Source organism: Oryx dammah, unplaced genomic scaffold (genome assembly GCF_014754425.2).
Source record: "Oryx dammah isolate SB20612 unplaced genomic scaffold, SCBI_Odam_1.1 HiC_scaffold_11, whole genome shotgun sequence".
Taxonomy (NCBI): domain Eukaryota; kingdom Metazoa; phylum Chordata; class Mammalia; order Artiodactyla; family Bovidae; genus Oryx; species Oryx dammah.
The window spans coordinates 7774216-7801251 of record NW_024070195.1 but is presented as its reverse complement, the minus strand read 5'-3'; the positions used below and the strand labels follow the sequence as shown (position 1 = coordinate 7801251).

General features: G+C 42.7%; 1 protein-coding gene across 4 annotated transcripts in view; it reads right to left on the bottom strand.

Annotated features, from left to right (window-relative positions):
- The window catches only part of HIVEP1 (HIVEP zinc finger 1), a 137615-nt gene that overhangs the window by 31537 nt on the left and 79042 nt on the right, over window positions 1-27036 (bottom strand). For all 4 annotated transcript variants that reach the window (XM_040249348.1, XM_040249347.1, XM_040249351.1 and 1 more), the window contains exon 5: window positions 363-6283. In XM_040249348.1, the coding sequence (XP_040105282.1) occupies window positions 363-6283 (5921 nt within the window). The remainder of the gene's footprint in view (window positions 1-362; window positions 6284-27036) is intronic.

Sequence of the window (27036 nt, the reverse complement as noted above, 5' to 3'; positions counted from 1 at the left end):
AAATGTAGTCTTCTGTCACCTAACAAGAAAAATAAATCCTTAGTATAAGAGAAAGATGAAAGTAAAAATATGATTATATGTACCATTAAGACTTAAATTTCCGCCAACAGAAAAAAAGTGCTCAAGGCAGGTTATCATTTTCAAAATGCTTTAAGACAGAATCACTGAAGGGACTCTGGGCAATCTTGATCAATATAGCTTCCTGGGTAAACTTATCACTTTCTTTCAAATAACTCTACGCTTAGCATAGTTTGTCATTCAAAATTAAAATACAAGCTCCAACTGAAATGTTTGCAGGCATCCAGACAGGTGGAAACTAACTTGCACAGACTCTTTCTGAAGATAAAGGATATTTCAAGTACCTTGCTTAAGTTGCTTTTCCACTTGCTTGAATAGACCAGTAAGTCTGACTTGAAATGGGTGGTTATTGCTTGACAGTACAGAGATTTTCCGGTCTTCTGCTTGGAGTTCAAGAGAGAAAGAGCCACTTTGGTTGGCAGGCCGAGTGGGTTTGGATCACTGGCACTCACGGTCCAGTCGGTGTAGGCTGAAGTTTTCTGGTCCTTCTGCGGCAGGTGCAGGGCCTTCTGTCTCATCAGGTAGCACCACGTGAAGCTGGTGGCCGTCTTCAGGCTGGGGAAGGACGTGGATGGCTGTGTGTCACCAGCCTCACACGTGGAAGGAGTCGTGGCCGCATGCTGACTCTGTTCCTGGACGTTTGCTTTGTCGCCTGGATTTTTAATCCCTGGAGACTTCCTTTCTGGGTGGTTGTCTATGGATTCCAAAGGAGAAATGTGAGTTTTCTCTGCAGGTGCAGCTGGGTTTCGAACTGTCGGCGTCAGCAATGCAGCTGACGGGATGCTTTCAAATTCCTGCAGTTCTTTCGTGGGTTCTCTATCGGCTGGTGGCACATCAGTCAAGTGAAGGGCCTCAGTACTGACTTCGGGGTGAGGAACAACATCCTGCTCCAACGTGACAGCCTCAAGGGGCTCCGTGGTACACACCTGCCTCACCAGCACAGGCTTCTTCTGTTTGCTACCATCGGGAGCTCTTGAACCTGTTGCTTCCAGCAGTCTCGTATCTGTCACACAGACAGCTCCATTTTCATCCTTGGCTCGCTTCTGGTGCTTTTCCATGGCAATGTCTAAACTATTTGCTGGGGAGAGCATCCTTTTACTGGAAGCTGAAGATTCTTGCTGTGGGGAAAGTCTCCCAACAGACATCTTCGGTGTTGTGGGCGAGGATTCTGACAGAGATGGGTTTTGGCCCATCTCTGAAAAGACAGGTTGGCGGACGAGCTCTCCCTCTGGGTTTGGCAAAGCATTCCGGGGATCATTTTGCGGTTTTGGTACGGAATTTTGTTCTTCGCTGATTGGCACCATACTATGATTAGCCTGGAAAATCGGCTGATTGGAGAGATCCTGGGTCACTAGGATTTGTGGCAGAGCTGTGACTGTGGCGAAACAGTACGTGGGGACCTGAGTCTGCAGGTGCGTGGACAGCGTCAAGGACGTGGGCACCTTTGGCACCTGACCGCCAAGAGCCCCGACCTTCAGGGGTGGCGGAGGACATGAGTTACATGTGGCTTCTGCTAATTTGGCTGGTAAGGTCAGTGAGGTCACACGAGGGGTGGCCCCGGCTGCATCTGAAAGAACTTGCTTTGGCAGAGGTTGCACAGGATTAGAAGTGCAAGGTTGGCTGGAGGGGACCGCCGGACACTGGAGCTGGTACTTAGGAGCAAAGCAATCCTCACTTTGAGAAGGTACACGGCCACCGGGGCTTGCATCTGGTTTGACACTCTGTGTAGAAGACACCTGCAGGGACACCTGTGTGTCTGGGTGGCTAAGGGGCACGGGGATTTGATTCAACGAGTGTATACCTAGAAGCTGTTGAATGGGAAAGAGGTTTGGAGAGTGGGAACTTGCCGTTTCTGCTCGCACATCCTTCACTGGAGTCTGGGAGTACAAAGTACTTGCAGGAAACTCAGCTGAAACTGTGTGAGTGAGCTGAGGCCCCTGCAATGGCACTGTGTTCACAGCGGGATGGGCGATGGTCTGGAAAGATAATGGGTTCCCGGAAGCCAGCTGATTCTCTGGAGCGATGTTTAAAGAGATCTGCCGTATCAGCGGGCCCCTCCGTCTTTCCAAGAGGGGCACGTGCCCGGCGACCCCCATGCCAGAAGCGGATGTCGGAGGATGCGATTCGGCCGGTGGCGCCTTCTGAGATGGGGCGATGCTTCCACAGTCGAATGACTTGCTTCTGAAATCGGACACCTCCATGGACGTCTGCAGGCAGTGAATCTGTTCCGACGCGGCCCGCCGCATCTCACGGTGTCCCCCCGGAACACTCAGCGTGTTAGAGCCAGCGGGAATCAGGAGGAAGTCCGCTTTGTGCAGAAAGTCGATTTTGGTGGAGGCCTCGGTCTTAGAAACGTCCTCCACGTCTAAAGAGGCGGAGAAACTGGAAGCGTGCGATAAACTACTGTCCCTGCTGAGACTCCGGGAGAGGGTGGAGTCGAAACTCGACTCGGCGGAAGAATGCTCCATCTCGGCCAAGCGCAGCCTCTTCTTCTTGGGCGGCAGTTTCTCCGTCGGCAGCTTGGACAAGGTTTCGCTCCGCTGAGGCCAACTGAACTTCTCCGATTTCTCTGCATCGTGGCCTTGGCCTTCCAGGTCCTGATCTGGCTCTTCGGTGACCAGGATTTCCGGGACTTGGATGCTGTGCTGCCGAACGAGTCTGGAGGGCTGTCCGAGCACGTGCCGCTCACCTGAGATCTTTCTGGAACCGTCCTGAAGTTCCCCCCTCAGAGCATCGGACAGTGTGGGCTGAGAGGTGTGCCGGGAAGGGCGTCCTTCCTCTTGGGAAATTCCTCTGATGCTCAGAGACCCCGGCTTGCCCGTTCTCAGCTCCTGGAAAGGCACGGGGGACGCGCCTTCGCCAGTATCCAGCTTGTCAAAGGCCCCGGGCCTGCTGAGTGAGTTTGTATGCTGGATGACCGAGATGCCGGCCCCGTGTCTCTTGGGCTCCGCCCTGTCCTGGGCAGCCGAGCTCATCAGCTCTTCCAGGACGGACGACGGCTTTGGGTCCCGGGGCTGGTCGGGACCTCTGGCCCCAAGCTGAATCTGCGTGATCTGCCGCTGAAGGTTTCGAGGCTGCAGCTCGCTGGGTACAGCAAGGTTCTGCTGAGACAAGGGAGCCAGGCCCAGTGCGCTCTGAGACTGGGAGCCCTCGGAGCTTTTCGGAGGTGCTCCACTCTCGTTCTGCTGAAGTTCGTCATCATCTCCGACGCTTTTCATTTTTCTCCTTTTCCGGATCTGGGTCGTCTGTTCCCAGACCCTGGTGGCCCCGGCGACCCTGTAGTGCAGGATGGGAGGCTGTGCACCGCCGGGCACTGGGCTGTGCTCCGGGTCTCGCACAGCGACCTTGGTTTTTGGTCCGTGCAACTCTGAACAGTAAAATTTCTTATGGTTTTCAAAATTTTCCAGTTTCCGATACCTGTTTCTACAGGTCTCGCACTCAAACATGGTCCCTCGCCCTTGGTGAGACTTCTTCTTTTCCAAGTGTGAGCCTGGGGCCGGGGGCTTGCTCCTCGAGGCTGCGGTCTCCCCGGCGGGGCTGCCTCCGGGATGGCTCTCGTCCCAGGGCAGTCCGGCCCCAAGAACGTGATTTTCGCTCGCTGAGGAGTCTTCCACCGCTGCTTGTCTCACCAGGGTGCGGGGATGTCCACTCTGGGTCACAGGAGGGTTAGGTCCTGGTATGAAGACATCATCGTAGAAAGCGCCAATTTTGTCATCAAAAGACTGAGTTCCTCTCAGCGGATGTGGGGCAGGGATGATGCTGGCAGGTACTGCGGAGTACCCAGTGGTGGGCATGGAATTACTCCTGGTGATGGGCAGGCAGTCGAGGGAAGGTACAGACAGAAGAAACACTTGCTTTGATTTCTCTGTCGGGGTGAAAGGGGACTTTGGTATATCAGAGCTGGAACTTGTTCTCCGTCCCATTGGTTTCAAGTCAAACTGGAAAGAGTCCTTAAAGATGTACGACTTGGGGGAATCGATGCTTCCCCGGCGGGAGAGGGAGGTCCTCCGGGGCTTCACGCTGTCCAGCTGCTTGTCATCCACCAGGGCTTCGTTGTCGGAGATGAGCTTGGAGATCCGCTCCTCCAGCGTTTTCGGTTCCAGCGGGAGTCTCATCTGACCTAGGAGGAGGGGTGCTTTTTCACCTGCTGGAACAGCAGAGGCTGCTGGTGTGCTGACCCTAGGGGTTGAGGGCCCACTAGTCTTTGCAGAGTCCTGCTCTGGGGCAGGTAGCGTCCTGGCAAAGGGGGTGGGTGGACTCACAGTTTGGTCGGCGCTCTCAGATCGGGAAAAGTAGCCCGAATCCGTGCTTCCCAGGCTGCGAGGACTCAGCAGTTTTCCTTGCTGCTCTTGGCAGTAATCGGTGGCCTGCTGCCTCTGCAGCTGGGCATGTGCTGTGCCCACAGGGGACTCTGGCTTTCCATCAAGCTGACTTGGGTCGCCTTTCTGATGGGCCTTCTCATCTGGCTCCCCGGAGGACGCCCAGGCTGGGTGGGACAGGACCTGGGTTCCCTGAAGGTCTTTCTGTGCACCAGGGAGCTCAGGCTTGGACTCCGTAACCTTCGGGCTATCAACTCTTAAAGGGGACGCGCTGATGGGGTGGACCACAACCTTTGGTAACTCTGCCGTGGCCTGTGATTCTGAAGACCTGTCCTGCAGTGCAAAGTCACCGACCACGTGCTTGGGATTGCTTGGAATGGAACCTGATTTTGGTAAAGCTTCCGAGCTGGACAGCATTCTTATCATCTGCGCTGGCTGCAGGTCCATGGAGCCCGGGTCATTCGGCCTTTCATCGCCAGGGCCATCCTCTTCACTGTCTCCACTGTCTTCCACATCCGAATGGATGCTAAGTGCTTTGGGGGACTCGTGTGACACGAACAAGCCGCCGGCATCTGGCTGCAGGACGAGGCCCAGTTTGATAGTGTGTGCGTGGGACTTTTTGTGCTTGTACAGGTTGCTTTTAGTCTTAAATGAAAACCCACAGGTCACGCAGGGGTAGGGGCGCTCCCCAGTGTGGGAGCGGATGTGCTTTAGAAGCACGCTGGGTTTTGCACAGGCTCGGTTGCAATACTCACAGATGTATTTTCCTTGCTTTTTTGGCTTCTGATCTTTCAGGAGAAGACTGCACATTTGCTCCACGCTGTGGTTAACCACAGCGGCGACAGGGCTCGAGTTGTAGATGGGGCGTGGGGGTGACTGTGTGGAAGGCGCAGGGCTCACAGGCACCGGGGCGGCAGCGTCCACTTGCTGGTTGGGAGGGGTGACCTGAGTGCGGCCGGGGGGTGACGTGGCCGCGGCGGTGTAGACATGTTCAAGCTGGGCGTTCTCCTGGCTCTGCAGGCTCGTGAGGGACGGGGCAAAACCCGAACACGCGGGAAGCTGCTGACTTTGTGGGCCGGGTTTAGGCACGGGGAGTCCGTGTATGTGATATGCGGGAGAGGCAGCCCGGACTGCCGCTGGGTCCTTCCTCTGAGCGGCGGACACTGGACCGGAGGGGTACGAGGTCCGAGGCGGCGGCAGCTGCTGCTGCGAGGGGGTGGCCGCATCCGGCGGGCGTGGGTCGGGGGCCTCCCGCGGGCCGCCGTGCAGGTAAGCAGGGGCGCGTGCGGTTTTATTTGGTCTCAGGTTTTCGATCTTTGAGGCACAGGGTGAGCCCTTCTGCGACAGGGTGCTCAGCTCTGGCTCCATGGCCTTCAGCAAGACATCGAAGGCGGTGTTTGCAAACGAGGAGGGCGGGGAGCTGTGGCCCGGGGAGGCCGGACCCTCGCAGCGCTCAGCTCTGCCCTTGCTGGGCGGGGACCCGGGGTCACGCTTTCCCTCGGGGACGCCGGCCTTGGCGGGGTCGGGGCCCTCCGACCGCCATCGGCGCGGGTCCGACGGCTGCGGCAGAAATGGGGGCTTCCGGGGGCAGACGGGGGCTTCGGACTTGGGGGTCCCGGCGGTCAGCCCTGGGGTCTCCCCGTTGTGTTTGGTCAGCGGCCTCCCCCCAGCCTTCGCCGGGCTGTGGCTCTGCTTCTTGTGGGGCTCCGCCGCGCCCGCGAGCACGGGGAAAGGGGACTCTTCGGTATTTTGTCTGTGTTTGGCCTGAAGAGGATTTCTCAGAGGGGATTTTGGTATTTTTTTCAGGTGATTCTCCGCTACAATCTTTTTCCGTTTCACACCTTTAAGCGATTCAGAAGTTCCTTTGATGCCAGCCTCTAAGAGATCTGTTCAAAAAAAGGAAAAAAGAGAACCAATCGGTAAAGTGGTATGAACACCAATTATGATTTTTTTTTTAAATTAACATTACAATCATGAGGGTGTTATGACAACTGAAGAAGGCAGTTTAAGGAAAGCCCGTTTTGGATAAAACTGCATTCTAGCATTCCGGTGATGTGCTGGCCATGAAAAATCTGTTGACCTTACTATATACATTTCTAGAACACTGTGTTCCTCTCTTGACCTCCATCTCACCAAGGTCCTGGGTATTTTGTTTCAAAACAAAGTTATCTTCCACCTTCACCCTTGTAGCTGAGGACCCTAGAATGACAGTCTGAGAGAGCTGGCCCACAAAGAAGAAAATCCAACTTTCTCATGCTGGTATTTGTCTTTTCACATTTAGTATCTTTAAGCAAGCTTCTCAGCAAATTTCTAAAATAATAGCCTTGCTCCAAAATAGGCAATACTGATATCCTTATGGGCTTCCCTGGTAGCTCAGCTGGTAAAGAATATGCCTGCAATGTAAGAGACCCCAGTTCGATTCCATATAATGATTTTTAGAGCAAACGTAACTCAGATGATCATGGGATATTCACTAGTAGAACTGTGATGAATTGCAAATATAGCAATTATATCCATAAACAAAAACATGAAAGTAAAATAACACACTTATTAGTGACTCTTCAACAACAAAATTTTAAAGTCAGAATGATATAATGGCCTTTAGTAAAAAAAAAAAAAAATCGCCATTTTAATTGCACAAAATATTCAATGGCTACATTTCTTTGCTGTTAATGATAGCCGAGTAGGTAGCTGCTGCTGCTGCTACTAAGTTGCTTCAGTCGTGTCTGACTCTGTGCGACCCCATAGGTGGCAGCCCACCAGGCTCCTTCATCCCTGGGATTCTCCAGGCAAGAACACTGGAGTGGGTTGCCATTTCCTTCTCCAATGCATGAAAGTGATAAGTGAAAGTGAAGTTGCTTAGTCTTGTCTGACTTTGAGACCCCATGGACTGCAGCCCTCCAGGCTCCTCCATCCATGGGATTTTCCAGGCAAGAGTACTGGAGTGGGGTGCCACTGCCTTCTCCGGAGTAGGTAGCTACATAGAGCTTATTACAGGAGAGAAGAGATGAAACCACCTCCATTTCTCCCTGTGTTGAAATAAATCACCATTCAAATGGCATCAACCACCCATAATCACTGTCAACTATTATATTTTTGAGCAATAATTGCTTGCCACAATTTAGTTTCTTTCAATTTGTTGGCTCTTCAGGCACATCAACAAAAATTATTCAAGCTTATATTACCTACTTATAGGGAAGCCAAATACTGTAATTTCTCATTATTTTCAAATAGCTGTTACAATGCACCTATTTGAAATTCATATTAGACCCAAATGTCTACACCAAAATAACTACTTTGCATTAACTGAAGAATTTACATAAAATAAAAATTTCTAGTCATCTTGTGACATCAGTTTATGTGCGCTCATGTTTTAATTTAATGGAAAAAAGAAACATACTAATCCACTAAAGATACATTTAACCACTACAATCAGAGAGGCAAATAAAAGGAGGGAAGGTCTCATGATGAAAATACTTGAGCTAAAGAAAGCTAGAAAAAAAAAAGTATCAGTATTGTTGATATAAGTGAAGTTACTCAGTTGTGTCCGACTCTTTGCAACCCCATGGATTGTAGCCTACCAGGTTCCTCCATCCATGGAATTTTCCAGGCAAGAGTGCTGAAGTGGGTTGCCATTTCCTTCTCCAGGGTATCTTCCCAACCCAGAGATCGAACCAATGTCTCCCACATTGCAGGCAGATGCTTTACCACCTGAACCACCAGGGAAGCAGTATTGTTGATAACCTCTACAAAATGACGTTGAGCAAATCTTTTTGATTCTTCAACCCACCTAGTTATAAAATGGTATTTCCCCACTGGTTTTCCCTCTTCAGGACAAATGCAGTAAAGTTAGTGATGTACTTGATGCCTCTCATTAACTACACAAGCAAAAGGACGAAATGAAAAATGATCAGCATCTTGGGTGAGAAGTTTCCCCACTCACTTCTCAAGAATCTGGAGGTGGGCTGAAACAAGACAGCCACTAGGCTGTTAAAATAGACACAAAAACAGGGCAGAGCAGCCACTTGGAGGAGCAGCAGTTCCCAACTCGGGCGACTGTCAGCAAAAACACAAGAGATTTGAAAAAACAACCTGCCCACGCCAAGCCCATCTACGGCCTAGTGTGACCTAAGCCTTGACTGGGGTGAACATGTTTATTTTATATTTTGCATACTTTCTGGAATAAGGTTTTATTTTTACGTAAAGCTGTTTGTCCACCAAAAAAAAAAGTTAAACGATGGCTTACACTCTAAAGGAAAAAAAAATGCAAAAATTCAACTCACAGGCAAATTACCAAGAAATACCATAGGAAGTTTTAAAGGGGACATTCTATGTATATTAAAAAAAAAAAGACAATTCAACAATTCAACTTTGTATTTTAAGAAAATGAAGTTGAAATGAAGGGGAAGGAATGACAAAATCCCTATTTCTTTATAGAGATCACTCTTCTAAATGTGAAAAAAAAAACCACATTTTAAACAGATTTTATGAACCACGTTTCAGTTTTAAATGAAGACCCACTCATCTCTCTCTGATGAACGTTTAGAACATTTACACTCTATTTGCATACTGGTTTACTCTTTGTTCTCTGAATTTTAATACCTGGGGCTAATACACCATTTCTTTCCTTAAAAAGCCTGTACAGCCCTTTGCTTTCTGGCGGTAAAGCTTATAGAGAGAAGCCTGCTGACCGCGTAACAAGTAGTTTCTCCTCCTCCAGGTGACTTACTTGCCTTTCTTCTGCCTTCCTGTCTGCAAGAACGTTTCTTTTCAAAGTCTAATAACAAAACTAGTAGTCAGCTCAGAACTGACCACTGTACAACTTTCCTTTTTTTTTTTTCCTGGAACACCATGAATCTCTAAGACGAGATACATTTAGTTTACTTCAGAAAAGTTGTATTATTTATTCGAATACATTTTCTGGCCAAGGTTTTTCTTTGGGGTGGGCTCTTTTACATTACTGACACCAATTATCTTTGAACAGGAGGACCACCCTTATGATGCTTTAAACTGCTTCCACCTTTGTGTTTCTCTCCTTTGCTTTTTCTAGAATTATCTAAAGCTTTCCCCCTTACATCAATAATTTGATTTTTAGGCCATTAAGTTCCTTGCTGTTTCAATTTTATTAGTTTTGGACCGACATTGTTTTGTTCCCTAATTTCCATATTTCCCATGTCATCTCATTTTATTGCCTCATATTATGTGCGACAGTGTGTGTGTGTGTGTGTGTGTGTGCACGCGCATGTGCTAATCGCTCAGTTGCTCCAACTCTTTGTGACCCCATGGACTGTAGCCTGCCAGGCTCCTCTGTCCATGGGATTTCCCAGGCAAGAATACTGGAGTGGGTTGCTATTTCCTCCTCAAAGGGGTCTTCCTGACCCAGGGATCGAACCCCAAGTCTCCTGCATTGCAGGTGGATTCTTTACTATCTGAGCCACCAGGGAAGCCCACTGTGGCTTTAAATAAATTTATTATCTTACTAAGTTTAAAGAAGCTTAAAAAACGCTTCTGTTTCTGAGGTAATAATTTCTTTAAGGCTGAACTTTGGGTCCTTCTTTTCACACTCTCTCTGCTTTTCTATCACCTGAGATCACGGGGAATTGCCGTGGGTAGCGTTCAGTGGAGAGTATGATCCCAACAGTGTTTTTCTGAGCTGTGTTCATGCTTTTGTTGGATCTCCTTTACCATTCTCCTTGTTCAAGGAATAAGGTTAAGGAAATAGGAGCTAAAGTATGACAAAGGATATTGGATAGTGTCAGGTATGGTGAATTACAACCTAACAGTGTGTTCAAAACCCTGCCTTGATTGAAGTGAGTCTCTTTTTCTGCTTGACTAAAAAAACACGGAAGTGTGAACAACTTCAGATCTCTCCTGGTTTTGGGAACCTGGGGACCACCTGTTTTCTAACAACTGAGATCACACTGGTGTTAGACAGTCAAAGAGATCAGAGGGAGGGGGCACCATTTAGAAGGCCTTTCAGCAGTTCAGGAAAGGGTTAAAATGCTACCCTGAACTCAAGCAGTGACAGTGGACCCCTGAGCTGATTCAAAGCAAGAAAGCCTGAGAAAGGTTTGCCCAAGGTTCTGCTGAGGCTCGCTGTCTCTCTGGAAGGACCAAGACTAAGCTTGTTTCGGGGGGGGGGGGGGGGGGGGGGGGGCGGGGGCGGCGGCGGAGCATGCAGCTGGGGTAGAAATCAATTCACTTTCCATCCCACCAAATCTCAAGCTCAATATCCACATGTAGAATTATAAATTACAGCTGCAGACCCAGGACGAGACATGTTCAGCAGGGAAATGGTAAGGCTAATAATGGCAGAGCCACTTAACATAATATTAGACATCCATTTCAAGTCATTACGAAGATTACACAGCAGTATGAAAATGATGGTGTATTAAATAGACGTGCACATATTCTTTTCTTTCCCTAGAGGGAGTATGGGCTAGAGGCACAGATCTGGGAGTATGCAGTGAGTGCTGTTGTTCATAAAAGTACAGAAATGAGAAGCCAGAGAGAATATACGGTAGAGAGGTCTCCCATCAGAAGTTTGGGTAATCCCTGCATTTAAGGGCGAGCTAGAAACGACAAGAATGATAACGACGACAAAAATGACAGCAAATGCGAAAAAAAACAGATAAGACAAAATACAAAACATGGGACAGTGGAGGGCCCAGGAAGCCACAGTAACTTATATGCAGAGTATGTCATGAGAAATGCTGGACTGGAAGAAGCACAAGCTGGAAGCAAGACTGCCGGGAGAAATATCAATGACCTCAGATATGCAGATGACACCACCCTTACGGCAGAAAGTGAAGAGGAACTAAAAAGCCTCTTGATGAAAGTGAAAGAGGAGAGTGAAAAAGTTGGCTTAAAACTCAACATTCAGAAAACGAAGATCCTGGCATCTTTCCCATCATTTCATGGGAAATAGATGGGAAAACAGTGGAAATAGTGCAGACTTTACTTTCGGGGGGCTCCAAAATCACTGCAGATGGTGATTGTAGCCATGAAATTAAAAGACGCTTACTCCTTGGAAGTAAAGTTATGACCAACCTAGACAGCATATTCAAAAGCAGACACATTAGTTTGCCAACAAAGGTCCATCTAGTCAAGGCTATGGTTTTTCCAGTGGTCATGTATGAATGTGAGAGTTGGACTGTGAAGAAAGCTGAGCGCTGAAGAATTGATGCTTTTGAACTGTGGTGTTGGACAAGACTCTTGAGAGTCCCTTGGACTACAAGGAGATCCAACCAGTCCATTCTGAAGGAGATCAGCCCTGGGATTTCTTTGGAAGGAATGATGCTAAAGCTGAAACTCCAGTACTTTGGCCACCTCATGAGAAGAGCTGACTCACTGGAAAAGACTCTGATGCTGGGAGGGATTGGGGGCAGGAGGAGAAGGGGACGACAGAGGATGAGATGGCTGGATGGCATCACGGGCTCGATGGACGTGAGTCTGAGTGAACTCCGGGAGATGGTGATGAACAGGGAGGCCTGGCGTGCTGTCATTTATGGGGTCGCAAAGAGTCGGACACAACTGAGCGACTGAAATGAACTGAACTGAACTGAAGGAGAAAGATGTGAGCAACAGTGTTAAGTATCACATTCAGATAAACAGGAAGAGACATGAATCTGCTAGGTGTGGGGGTCACTGGGATTTCATTTTGTCAATAACCTGAGTGGGCAAGGAAACAGATTCTCTCTTAGAGACTTCAGAAAGAAACGGCTCTGCTGACACCTTGACTGAAGCCAGTGAGACTATGTGGGGCTTCTGACCTAAAGAATTCCTTGAAGTGTAATTTACTAGACAGCAATAAAAAGTGAACACAGGTAGCCACTGAGCACATATTACTATTTAAACTTAAAATAGTCTGTTGCTCAGAAAAGGAGTTTGTATGTTCTCTGACCACAACAAAATTAAATGAGAAATAAACAGCAGAAAGACATCTGGAAAATCCCCCAAAATTTGGAAATTGAATAACATATTTCTAAATAGCCTAGGGGTTAAAGAGGAAGTCATAGGGGAATTAGAAAAATCCAAACAAACCCCATGCCCGAGGCCAGGGGTGGTGGCCGGGAGGAGCTACCCCACGTCCAAGGAGCAGTGGCTGCGTGGCCGCAGGAGGACCGAGAGGAGCCACTCCACGTTCAAGGTCAGGAGGGGCGGCAGTGAGGAGATACCCCTCGTCCAAGGTAAGGAGCAGCAGCTGTGCTTTGCTGGAGCAGCCGTGAAGAGATACCCCACATCCAAGGTAAGAGAAACCCAAGTAAGATGGTAGGTGTTGCGAGAGGGCATCAGAGGGCAGACACACTGAAACCATACTCCCAGAAAACTAGTCTATCTGATCACACGGACCACAGCCTTGTCTAACTCAATGAAACTAAGCCATGCCTGTGGGGCCACCCAAGACAGGTGGGTCATGGTGGAGAGGTCTGACAGAATGTGGTCCACTGGAGAAGGGAATGGCAAACCACTTCAGTATTCTTGCCTTGAGAACCCCATGAACAGTATGAAAAGGCAAAATGATAGGATACTGAAACTCCCTAGGTCGGTAGGTGCCCAATATACTACTGGAGATCAGTGGAGAAACAACTCCAGGAAGAATGAAGGGATGGAGCCAAAGCAAAAACAATACCCAGCTGTGGATGTGACTGGTGATAGAAGCAAGGTCCGATGCTGTAAAGAGCAATATCGCATAGGAACCTGAATGTTAGGTCCATGACTCAAGGCAAATAGGAAGTGGTCAAACAGGAGATGGCAAGAGTGAACATCGACATTCTAGGAATCAGCAAAATAAAATAGACTGGAATGGGTGAATTTAACTCAGATGACCATTGTATCTACTACTGCAGGCAGGAATCCCTTAGAAAAAATGGAGTAGCCATCATGGTCAACAAAAGAGTCCGAAATGCAGTACCTGGATGCAATCTCAAAAACGACAGAATGATCTCTGTTCGTTTCCAAGGCAAACCATTCAATATCACAGTAATCCAAGCCTATGCCCCAACCAGTAATGCTGAAGAAGCTGAAGTTGAACGGTTCTATGAAGACCTACAAGACCTTTTAGAACTAACACCCCCAAAAGATGTCCTTTTCATTTTGGGGACTGGACTGCAAAAGTAGGAAGTCAAGAAACACCTGGGGTAACAGGCACATTTGGCCTTGGAGTACGGAATGAAGCAGGGCAAAGGCTAATAGAGTTTTGCCAAGAGAATGCACTGGGCATAGCAAATACCTTCTTCCAACAACACAAGAGAAGACTCTACACAGGGACAGCACCAGGTGGTCAACACCGAAATCAGACTGATTATATTCTATGCAGCAAAAGATGGAGAAGCTCTATACAATTAACAAAAACAAGACTGGGAGCTAACTGTGGCTCAGATCATGAGCTCCTTATTGCCAAATTCAGACTTAAATTGAAGAAAGTAGGGAAAACCACTAGACCACTCAGGTATGACCTAAATCAAATCCGTTATGACTATACAGTGGAAGTGAGAAATAGATTTAAGGGCCTAGATCTGATAGATAGACTGCCTGATGCACTATGGAATGAGGTTCCTGACATTGTACAGGAGACAGGGATCAAGACCATCCTCATGGAAAAGAAATGCAAAAAAGCAAAATGGTTGTCTGGGGAGCCTTACAAATAGCTGTGAAAAGAAGAGAAGCAAAAAGCAAAGAACAAAAGGAAAGCTATAAACATCTGAATGCAGAGTTCCAAAGAACAGCAAGAAGAGATAAGACAGTTTTCCTCAGTGATCAACGCAAAGAAATAGAGGAAAACAACAGAATGGGAAAGACTAGAGATCTCTTCAAGAAAATTAGAGATACCAAGGGAACATTTCATGCAAAGACGGGCTCGATAAATGACAGAAATGGTATGGACCTAATAGAAGCAGAAGATATTAAGAAGAGGTGGCAAGAATACACAGAACTGTACAAAAAGGAACTTCATGACCAAGATAATCATGATGGTATGATCCCTCACCAACAGCCAGACATCCTGGAATCTGAAGTCAAGTGTGCCTTAGAAAGCATCACTACGAACAAAGCGAGGGGAAGTGATGGAATTCCAGTTGAACTATTTCAAATCCTGAAAGTTGATGCTGTGAAAGTGCTGCATTCAATATGCCAGCAAATTTGGAAAACTTAGAGCGGCCACAGGACTGGAAAAGGTCAGTTTTCATTCCAATCCCAAAGAAAGGCAATGCCAAAGAATGCTCAAACTACCACACAATTGCACTTATCTCACACGCTAGTAAAGTAATGCTCAAAATTCTACAAGCCAGGCTTCAGCAATACGTGAACTGTGAACTTCCAGATGTTCAAGCTGGTTTTAGAAAAGGCAGAGGAACCAGAGATCAAATTCTCAACATCCACTGGGTCATCAGAAAGGCAAGAGAGTTCCAGAAAAACATCTATTTCTGCTTTATTGACTATGCCAAAGCCTTTGACTGTGTGGATCACAATAAACTGTGGAAAATTCTGAAAGAGATGGGAATACCAGACCACCTGACCTGCCTCTTGAGAAACCTATATGCAGGTCGGGAAGCAACAGTTAGAACTGGACATGGAACAACAGACTGGTTCCAAATAGGAAAAGGAGTACATCAAGGCTGTATATTGTCACCCTGCTTATTTAACTTCTATGCAGAGTACATCATGAGAAACGCTGGACTGAAAGAAGCACAAGCTGGAATCAAGACTGCCAGGAGAAATATCAATAACCTCAGATATGCAGATGGCAGAAAGTGAAGAGGAACTAAAAAGCCTCTTGTTGAAAGTGAAAGAGGAGAGTGAAAATGTTGGCTTAAAGCTCAACATTCAGAAAACGAAGATCATGGCATTTGCTCCCATCACTTCACGTGAAATATATGGGGAAACAGTGTCAGACTTTATTTTTGGGGGGCTCCAAAATCACTGCAGATGGTGACTGCAGCCATGAAATTAAAAGACGCTTACTCCTTGGAAGAAAAGTTATGACCAACCTAGATAGCATATTCAAAAGCAGAGGCATTACTTTGCCAACAAAGGTCATCTAGTCAAGGCTATGGTTTTCCCAGTGGTCGTGTATGGATGCAAGAATTGGACTGTGAAGAAAGCTGAGCACGAAGAATTGATACTTTTGAACTGTGGTGTTGGAGAAGACTCTTGAGAGTGCCTTGGACTACAAGGAGATCCAACCAGTCCATTCTGAAGGAGATTAGCCCTGGGATTTCTTTGGAAGGAATGATGCTAAAGCTGAAACTCCAGTACTTTGGAAGGACTGATGCTAAAGCTGAAACTCCAATACTTTGGCCACCTCATGTGAAGAGCTGACTCCTTGGAAAAGACTCTGATGCTGGGAGGGATTGGGGGCAGGAGGAAGAGGGGACGACATAGAAAGAGATGGCTAGATGGCATCACTGACTCGATGGATGTGAGTTTGAGTGAACCCTGGGAAATGGTGATGGACAGGGAGGCCTGGCTTGCTGCAATTCATGGGGTCCCAAAGAGTCGGACATGACTGAGTGACTGAACTGTACTGAACTGAACTGAACTGAAACAAACCTTCAAAGCACTAGGAAAAGATGATAAGGAATATTTACCATGCCAGTGATAGACAACACTCAAATCAAACACTAGAGAAATCTCTAAAGGTGGGGTCAACGAAAAGATTCTTGTAATAATCACTATGATTTTTAATCATGTCTCCAGATCTAGCCAATACAGTAACAGAATTTTTAAAAATGAGATACAGATGATGGTAAGGAAGAAAACAGTATTATTTGCAGATAACAGTGGCTTCCTAGGAGAAACCTAGGAGAAATAAGTAGGTACTCCTAGGAGTACCTAGGAGAAATAACTGAAACTCTGCTACATCTAATAAGAGTTTCAGTAGGTCAGCTGTCTACCCAAAACATACATGTATCTTTCACTCATACCAAAAACTGTTAGAAAATATAATGAAAAAAATATTCTATGTATAACAGCAATAAAAATAGAAAAATGCCTAAAAATACATTTTATATAAAATATTCAAAACCTACAGAAAATTTAAAAGTTTTCTGATATGAAGGTGCTTACAAAATGAAGACACACACATGTTCCTGGAAATAATCAATATTTTGAAGATATCAATTCTTTTCAAATTTATAAACTTTATACAATTTCAAACAATGTTTAAAACTTGCTTTTTTAAAAATATGATATGACTCTATTCCTCACCTAGGAGAATAATATTCTACATTAGATAGAATAATTAATTTAATAATTAAATAATAATTTCTAAATTAGAAAAATAATTATGTAAAGACACCTACATGGACAGAGATTAAATAGTATTTTCTCGAAATCAGATTAATGGTTAAACTTGCGAATCCGTAGAAGGACTGTAAATGCATTTAGTATATGAAAATGTGGCATATTCCAGAATAATTGGACGGAAGTAATAAACTTTTGGAAAATAAGGTCCAAAAGTTTCCACAAACTAATGAAACACATGAATCTACAGATTCTAGAATGCTATAAATCACAAGCAAGATAAATACACAGAAACCACACCTATGCACATCACTGTGAAACTGCAGGATTCTGAGACAAGGCCCAAAGGACTGCCTTCAAATGAATAATAATTAGACTCACAAGCAGACATCTTGACAGTAACAATGTACTCAAGGAAATGAACTGCCAAACTCGAATGTTATGCTTCTGTACTTGGATTAAACATGTTTTTTCAACAATGAAAAAGAAATAGACATTTTCTAATAAATGAAACTTGAAATCATTTGTCACAACAGACCTGCATTAATGAAAAATGATGATTCTTCATGTAAAATAAAATCATCTCTCATGGGAAGCTAGAGATGTAAGACAAAATAAGTCCCATGTTGATTAATACATGTAAAAAGAAAGATGAGTAGCAGCTGTATACAAATAGTAAAGAATATATGTGGACTCAAATACATGATAGCGTGTAAGTCAAAAGCAGGGTAAATGGACACACTCAAAAGAGAGGAAGGTACAAATGCTATGAATGCAGAGCTGCGAAAGCTTAGAGTCGGTATCTAACACAGCAGCCACTTCTGGGGCACCACCTGCCTCATTAAAGGCACGTCGAGAGCAGAGCACAGTGGTTCGTGTGGTATCAGCGAAGAATAAGTTTAGTTTCCTAACAAAAAGTGGATTCAGAGACCTTGACAATGTTCCTAAAGGGGGATACACACTGCAAATCAATCAGAACAGAGGAGCAATTCTCAACAGGCCCTGAGCCCTGAAAAGGAAAGCAGGAATGGGATATAAGTGGCATCTGAAGTCAGTTCGTCCAAATAAGACCAAGAATCATTTAGTTAAGGGTTTAAACAGTGCAGGACACAGCATTAACTTTTATCGTATAACAAATAGGCAATGGAATACATTTTTAGAAAACTGTTCAAGAGAAATAGAAAAATAATTATAGGGTGAGGAAGGGAATCTGAATTCACCATTAACAGGTTATGACACAGAAAAAAAGGCAGGAAATAGAAAAAGAATACAGATTTTAACAGAAAAGGAAAATGTAATACAATAAACACATACTAAATTTTATATATTACAAAATCTTGGATAAAATGTAAAAATTCATAAAGTTTAAAAAAATTAAAACATGATGGGATTGGAGTACAGAGCTGGCAAATCTTTACCCGTCACTGGAGTTCCATATTTTAAAATTCATCACGCACATGTATTATTCACATACAACTAACATGTAATTCAACCCCAAAGCAGAAAGTTAGCAAACTAAGAACCTAACAAATACCTGCTTATTTAGCAATAACTTAAAATATAGATCAAAATCTAGCAGGTAGAAATGAAATAAATACTCAAAATATTTATGTCAGTAATCATACAAAGGCAAATAAATACTGTGGAACTTTTTTATATATAAAAGGAAAATTTTTAAGCAGTCAGTATAATTTCAGAGAAATAATTTTGATTGTAGAAATAGTAAAACCAGAGATATATCAAACTGAAAATTTTTAAAGCAGAATAAGCAACAATTCTGTTTGAAGTTTTTAATTAAATAAAAATCAACCTAATCAATAATAAATGTTCTCAGAAGTGAGAAAGGGAAGGATACAGCAACAGTAAAAATTATTTAAACTTATGAGAGAAGGTTATACTGTATCTTAAAATATTTGGATACTTGTGTAACATACAGAATATAAGAAGTTATAAATACAATCAACCCAAGAGGGCACAAACTTGAACAGGTCTCTAATTAGCAAAGAAGATAACAGTACATCTACTGAAGACATAGGCATGCTCTTCTTCCCTCACTAACACTCAACTTTCATATAGTAACATTTCCTATTAAATATACGGAAACAGTACCAATTAAGTCACAAAACAGATTTAATATTACAGGCCAGTTTGGGTCCTCAGAACAGCCACATAAATGTTTGCCCAATGCCCACTGTATGCACCAGGAACCGTAGGGGGTGTCAGGATATGATCTGGGGCAAAAGGGAACCAGGGCACTCATCCCCACGTGTGGCAGGGGTGAGGCAAAGAGCTTAACGGGCTGAGATCTCGTCGGCTGTTAGGAGCTCTGTCCTCACGCTGAAGAGACACAGGTAGCCATGGAAGGGTTTTGTTACCAGTTACTAAGTGGGTCACTCGGTGCTGTGTGGTGGGCTTCCGGAAAGGAGCCCGCATAGCGGCCTCGGCGTTCTGGTGCAGAGCCGCACTTCCAATGCCATCTGCCAAAGCATGTCCTCACTCACTAAACATCCAACTAGGCGCATACGTTACTCTATACGTTTGCTCTCATTTAAATTTTGTTCAGTCCTCTTCCTGCCTTTTCTCACTCACCCACAGTCTCATTTTCTTTTTCCAAATCTCTTCTTGAATGAAATAGCTACTACAGTATCCCAAGCTTGGTGGTTGGTGCAGACTTTTAAATCATCATCCTTAAAAATTGATATTCTTCGTACATATAGCACAGCCCAACAAAACACATCTGAATAGTGAAACAGGAGTAAAAGAAGGCTCTGTTTCAGTGAAATGGTCCTCTGCTGTTTGCTTTCAATTTTTCACAAATTTATTTTCTAGAATTACTCGCAGCTGTTCACCTATTTCCGATTGATTCTGCCTCCCCCTTGCCTTTATTTTCTGCTCCTTCTTCCCCAGAATTGTGTCCTTTACTTCCATATGACACAGGTGCTGCCTTCCTGCCTCTCTCTTTTTTTTTCTTTTGCCCCACACATAGGTCACAGAAGCAAGGCTGGGGAAAAGCTTAAATAAATCAACCAACGGCAGCACACATTATCCTTTTAAGTCACCCTACAACACAACTCATATAAAAAAAGTAATATTGAAGAGGCATATGCATGAGGTCAATTATCCCAAAAGCGAAGATGGTAAATTAAACATAATCTGGGTTCCCCCCCCCTTATCATTCTTAAATGAATCCCCAAGTGAACCAACAGAATGAGACCCATTCCTTTGTTTGGCACCATCCTCGGGGATGCTGTCTTCAAAGCAGCTACATCCACATCTCATAATCTGAGCTGTTTTATATCTCTCTTGTCAAAAAGTGAAGCAGCGGACCTAAACGCACACTTCGCAGAATCTTAAACAAATGTGTTTTGAACATTTTAATCTCTCTGAAATCCTGGTGCATCTTCTAATCACTTTTAAAAGCACCCTGTCCTCCTTTATCTGTCAGTCAATTTTTCCCTTCCTAAATGGTACATGAGATCACTGTGTACCTTATAATCCATAACATTTTGAAGTCAATGGAAAGGCTATAAAAGTGTGAAAGAATGCAAGCCTTTCAATGAATCTATAAAAGTAACATCTTGTTAGCTATTTTAGCTTCCAATTTAATAAATGATTACTCAATAGAGAGTAATCAATAACACTGTTAAGAAATATATTGAGAGTTTTGCCTCTCCTAATTTGCAGGAAACAAGTTTCTTGCATTTCAACACCATGAACAGAATATTTACTTATTTTACTAAAAGATGGTTTGTTTATCATTATGCAAATCATATTTTATAAAACTGGCGTAGTCTAGTTGTGAAGCAATGATCTCTTGGGATTTAGTATTTTTAAATCTCAAGATATTGGCAGGATTGACACATGATACTTTTAACTCATATACATGGCACAAATAATTAAAATAATACTAATTTTCTGGCAATCTGAGCCGTTAAAAGAACACTTCAGGAGACCTGCATATTTAAATCTGAAATTACAAATAATATTAAAAGAAAAAAGAGATGACTTTCTTTTCTAAAAAACAGAAAAGCTGTAGCTTTTTTCCCAAGGGAAATTTGTTAGGCACTGCTGCCAGTCTACATAAAACCTCATGAATTTTGATTCCACCAATTCAGATTTTATGATAATTTGCACAAGAGCTGGGCTAAAGCTCATAGGTTCCTTTAAGGTATAGACTTTTTCTTTTCTTTCTGCTTTCTAGGGTGAAAAAGAATGGGTGATGCATTAATAAAAAAAAAATTGCTGAAGAAAAAATGAATTAATAACAACTTTGCAAGAAAAATATGATAAACTTTTTTGAGCATTTAATATTAAGAAAGTAGAATTTATAAACATTTCAATTAAAAATAAACATCCACTAATGCTCATTTAATTACATTATTTCCTGGTAATTAATTTATAAACTAGCTAGCATTACTATAATACTGAAATAATTAAACTGCATTCCCTTAAAAAAATTCTCTAGTTCAGACATCTCACTAACATATTACACTAGCCTTCCCATTGGCTGTATCAGTGTGAGCTTTCATTCTGTAAAGTGCTAATACCTTTCCAAGTTTATAACATTGTAAGCAACCCAACCAAGTTTTGTTTTATTGCACAAATTTTCTCCCAGACTGTTTTAAAACATTTTAATCTTATCTTGCAGTAGCATTATTCATTTCAATTTAAGAAAAATCAGTCCAACTTTTCCATTATGCCACCTAAAGTTTAGTCTTAGGAAGGACTTCATCACCCCTAATTATGGGAACATGCTCTCATATTTCCTTAAGTATACTTAGCAAAATTCTTAAGGAAGAGAATTATCACTGGCATAAAGGTATAACCTTATTAACATAAAATACTATTCCAAATCAACCTTCATTTCTTTTTTTTCCAATATCACATTCAGTATTTAAAAAAGAAAAAAATAATGGGAGTTATTTTTCAGTCCTTGAAAACTTATTCATGTTATAAGGAGTTTCAATTAGGAAAGTAGGTGAGCAAATGCTAGCTTTCATACTGACCCGCTAATCAGAGTTCACAATCTAGGTGTCTGCTCACTAGAGTGTCACATTCACTTCTGAATTACTCGGTCTAGTTTTACATAGGAACCTGACTTCCCTCAAGCTTCCCCAGATAACAAGAGGGTAATTCCAGGCAGTACATTATGCCTATGTTAACAGAAATCCTGCTTGTCAAGTGACTCCTTGGAGCAAGTTTGAATATCACAGGGTTATTTCAGCAGGATAAGTTGCTTACTGTACTTCTTAAGCCATATGCTTAGGACTCATTATTCTCATATACATGGTAAAATAAAAAACTTTCTGGTGACTAGAGTATATAATTTCAGAGTGATAGCTACTAAAAGGAAACTACAGATATTATGGTGGTGATTTTAGGATTTTGCTGTTTGAGACATAATAATATGAAAAATCTCAATGCAAGCTGACCTAAAATCTCCACCCTTTTCTATACCCATTGTTGGACTCCTCCTTTTTCCTAAATCATTAAAATATTTTTTTGAAAAGGTGATCTCTTCACTCAAACGATTAATTTAGAACAGGAGTAACTACTATAGATTCAGCTATCATTAGAACACAGCTCTCGTCCAGTTACAATGCAGAATAACAGTAGAATAGCACAGATGTGCTTGCTCCTTAGAAAAAAAAGCTATGACAAACCTAGATAGTGTATTAAAAAGCAGAGAAATTACTTTGTCTACAAAAGTCCGCATAGTCAAAGCTGTGGAATTTCCAGTAGTCATGCTTGGATGTGACAGTTGGACCACAAAAAAGGCTGAGTGCTGAAGAATTGATGCTTTTGAACTGTGGTGTTGGAGAAGACTCTCGAAGAGTCCCTTGGACTGCAAGGAGATCCAACCAGTCCATTCTGAAGGAGATCGGTCCTGGGTGTTCTTTGGAAGAAATGATGCTAAAGCTGAAACGCCAGTACTTTGGCCACCTCATGAGAAGAGCTGACTCACTGGAAAAGACTCTGATGCTGGGAGGGATTGGGGGCAGGAGGAGAAGGGGACGACAGAGGATGAGATGGCTGGATGGCATCACTGACTCGATGGACATGAGTTTGAGTGAACTCCGGGAGTTGGTGATGGACAGAGAGGCCTGGTGTGCTGTGATTCATGGGGTCACAAAGAGTCGGACACGACTGAGCAACTGAACTGGAACTGGAACTGGAACTGGAGGGTAGGACAAATAGAGAGAGCTGCTGCTGTCAGTCTTAAACAGAGTAACTCATTTTTTCTGTCTTTCTTGGAGACCTAAAATTCTATAACATATTCCCACCCATTGACTAACACAGTTATGTTTCTCGCATGAGTTATTCTACCCTATTAAGCATAATAATAGTGAATTGTGGCACTAGAGATGACCTGAGAGTCCCTTGGACAGCAAGGAGATCAAACTACTTCAGTCCTAAAGGAAATCAACCCTGAATATTCACTGGAAGGACTGATGCTGAAACTGAAGCTCCAATACTTTGGCCACCTAATGTGAAGAGCCAATGCATTAGAAAAGACCCTGATGCTGGGAAAGATAGAAAGCAGGAGGAGAAAGGGACAACAGAGGATGAGATGGTTGGATGGCATCACCAGCTCAATGGACATTAGTTTGAGCAAGCTCTGGAAGATGGTGAAGGACAGGGAAGCCTGGCGTGCTGCAGTCCATGGGGGTCACAAACAGTTGGACAAAACTGAGTGACTGAACAAGTATTATAGATTTAACTATCACGAAAACACAGCTCTCATCTAGTTACAATGCAGAATAACAGCAGAATAACACAAACTTGGAAATTCAAGTAACACAAACTTGTTACAGTCCCTGGGATACAGTTATTGAACAGCTTTCAACTTCAGCTTTCCCATCTCTGTAAAATGATGAACTTTTCTGTAAAGTGCTGAATTCTTAAATTTCTAATATAAAATCTAGGAGCACTTTTATACACCATTCCCTGAAACTTTTGATTACACTGTATTCAGAAGGAGAGAGAAAATTATTTTAGAAATACAAACTGATTTCAAAAAGCAATTAATGTAACAGTGCAATTAAGTCAGAAATCACTAACAAAAAAATAAATAAAATCCCCAACCATCCCTAAGGGAAAAAAATTCTATTGAGGGAGTCAAAGAAGAAAGCAGCACAAAAATTAATGGAAGTAGCAAATATGAAACTACGTTTAATACAGCCAAAGCAATGTTTATAAGGAAATTAATAGCTTCAAGTGATTTTAATAGAAAAGAAAAAAGACTTAAAAATAAACCCAGTTACCAACTTAAGAAACTGGATAACAGAATAAGCCCAAAGAAGAAGAAAAGATAATGCAGAGCAAAATGTAATTAAACAGGAAAGAATTATACAAGATGATATAAAAAAACTCAGAAGTTACAGTAAAAGAAGAGTGGAACAGACAAACCTTTGGCAAGACTAATCAACGCAGAGAGAAAAGGCATAAGTGAACAGTGAAAATGGAGACACAACAACAGATCCAGCAGCAATGAGACAAAGAATACTATGAATGACTTTTTGCCAATAAACATAAATGTCTAATAAAATGGATAAATTATAAGAAAAATACCTGACTGAAGAGAAAAAAAGAAAGCTGGAGTAATTTTATTAAATACATTGACAGTTAATCTCTGACAAAGGAGGCAAGAATATACACTGGGGGAAAAAAGTTTCTTTGATAAGTGGTGCTGAGAAAACTTGACAGCTACATGTAAAAGAGTGAAATTAAAACATTCCCTAATACTATACACAAAAATAAACTCCAGATGGATTAAAGACCTAAAGGTAAGACTGGTTACCACAAAACTCCTAGAGGAAAAGAAGCAAAATATGTTTTTTCATAAATCACAGCAGTAATTTCTCTTTTTTTTGGCTCCATCTCTTAAAGTAAAGGAAATAAAACAAAAAATAAGCAAATGGGACCCAATTAAACTTGAAAGCTTTTGCACAGCAAAGTAAACCATTAGCAAAATGAAAAGACAACCTATTGAATGGGAGAAAATATATGCAAATGATGGGACCTATGAGGGACTAACCAACATATATAAACAGCTCATATAACTCGACATCATATGAGCTATATATGAGCTCATATAACTCAACATCAAATAAAAAACCCAAAACAGCCTAATTAAAAAATGGGGCAAAAGAAGTTAACAGACATTTTTTCAAAGAGGAAACACAGATGATGACACAAACTTAAGACTTTCTACCAAGCAAATAAATATTGGGATGGAATGGAGACTAGTATATAGGTTGATACAATAGTACATCTTAGCAACTGGCTATTAGAATAAAAGATTACCATGCTATTGTCATGATGTTATAATAATATGTATTACATATACTAATAGAGTACTATGTGTTAAGCATATGTGATAATACACAATGTTACACACATATCTAAAACATATACACAATAATATATGATACTGCATATATATATAATAATATATATTACATATACTTACATGGATTATTTATGGGTCAAATATTGTGTGATAAAAATTTAAAACAAAGTATTAAAATCAAAGTTTATTCATGAAACAGCACATAAAAGCTCTCCTAATTGATAAATTTATTTCTTCCCAGTTCCCTTTATGCATATTCATCACTACATCTGTGACATTCACTATTTATTTTATTTAAATCTCATGCAATGATTTTAGAAATAGTGTCAAGCACAATGGATATTAAAACCAAGTATATAGGACTATAAGGAAGAAAATAAGGACATTATAGAGAATTGATGAATGCTGCCTTCTATATTTATCCCCAAATTGGTTAAAACCAAAATAAATAAAATTCAAGCCATCTGATTTTCATTCATAAACAGAGAGAAAGAATAAAAGGACTAAGCTACCATAATTTAGTGCACTTCTTTATTCTATTGGTATATAATGAACAAAGTCAGTTTCTCTGTCATCATATTGTACTACACAGATTAATTTTTCTTTAAAATGTTAGAAAACAGGAAAGATATCTTTTTAAAATATACCAATAAGCAAGGTCTGTTTTCTTTAAGAGCCTACCAGTATGCTAAATGCTTCTGAAGATAAATTAGTTACTTGTCCTACTGGTAAGAAAAAGAAGAGGGAGAAAGAACCTCCAAAGGGTTAAGGACTATAGCACCTTCAACTGACACAAAGCCTTAGAACAAAGTAGCAATTAAAGAAAAAAACGCAGATGTAGAAAAAGTTAAACTTTTGGGGGAAATCACCAAAAGTTGGAAAAAGTAGTGAAAAAACGATCTATTCTAGATGACCCATAAATCAATAAAAACAATAAATAACTCCAAATCTCTAAAGTATATTCTACAAAAGAAGAAACGGATTTCCTTTCATCAAACAAGACAAAGATCTGAGAAATCTCAAAGACCTTTGTTACTCAAAAAGTTTATCTCGTGTTGTTAAAGACAAACTGATATTATTCCTCAATTATATTTTGAAGCAAAACTACTTTATTTTTAATTTGCCCAGAATGCATATGTAAAAATGAAAGCTGAGTAGTAACACTAGGCAGTGAACTGCACAAAACAATGCTTGCTTGGTATTCATCCTGGGTCTTAAATAAACGTAGCCTGCCAAATGCAGCCCACTGGATTACTTCAACCTCATTATCCCGTTTCTTTCTCTAGAACCTCTGTTCCATTTCCTCCTTCCTATCAGACACTTAGTTCACTGTTTTTAAAGCTCTTTGCCACAGGGGTAGGAAAAAAGGAAAAGTAGGACAAGAACACATCTATATCACTAACTGAAGCAGCTCTAAACCATTACTAGACATGGAAAAGATTGAACATGACAGAGTTTAAACTCTTAGGTTCTTACAGCCTGAGTGTCTCAAGTGCTCTAGGATTTCAGCAGTGTGCGGAAGGGATCTTCAGCCAACCTTTCAAAGGGATGGCCTGGCTGTGGTGACTTCTCAACTCTTCTTAGATTGTGTTTTGGTAAGAGTGCCACTGAAGGGTTGTATTTGATATGGGCTTTCCAGAAATCCCATGGAAAGTGGTGAGGGGGGCAGATAAAGAGGGGAGATACTTTTAAGATGTCTGCACATCACAGCAGAGCTACTCAGGCCAGCCCCAAACAGCCCTGGAGGCTGCACTGGCTGGGCCAAGGGACAGAGAACGTGGACAACCTGAAATTATTTCCACCAAAGGCAACCACTTAGGAACCTGCTGCTGCTGCTGAGTGGTCTCAGTCATGTTCGACTCTTTGTGACCCCAGGGACTGGCAGGGGTCCTGTCCATGGGATTCTCCAGGCAAGAATGCTGGAGTGGGTTGCCATGCCCTTCTCCAGGGGATCTTCCCGACCCAGGGATCAAACCCATGTCTCCCGTGTCTCCTGCACTGAAGACAGATTCTTTACCACTGAGCCATGGGGAAAGCCCAGTT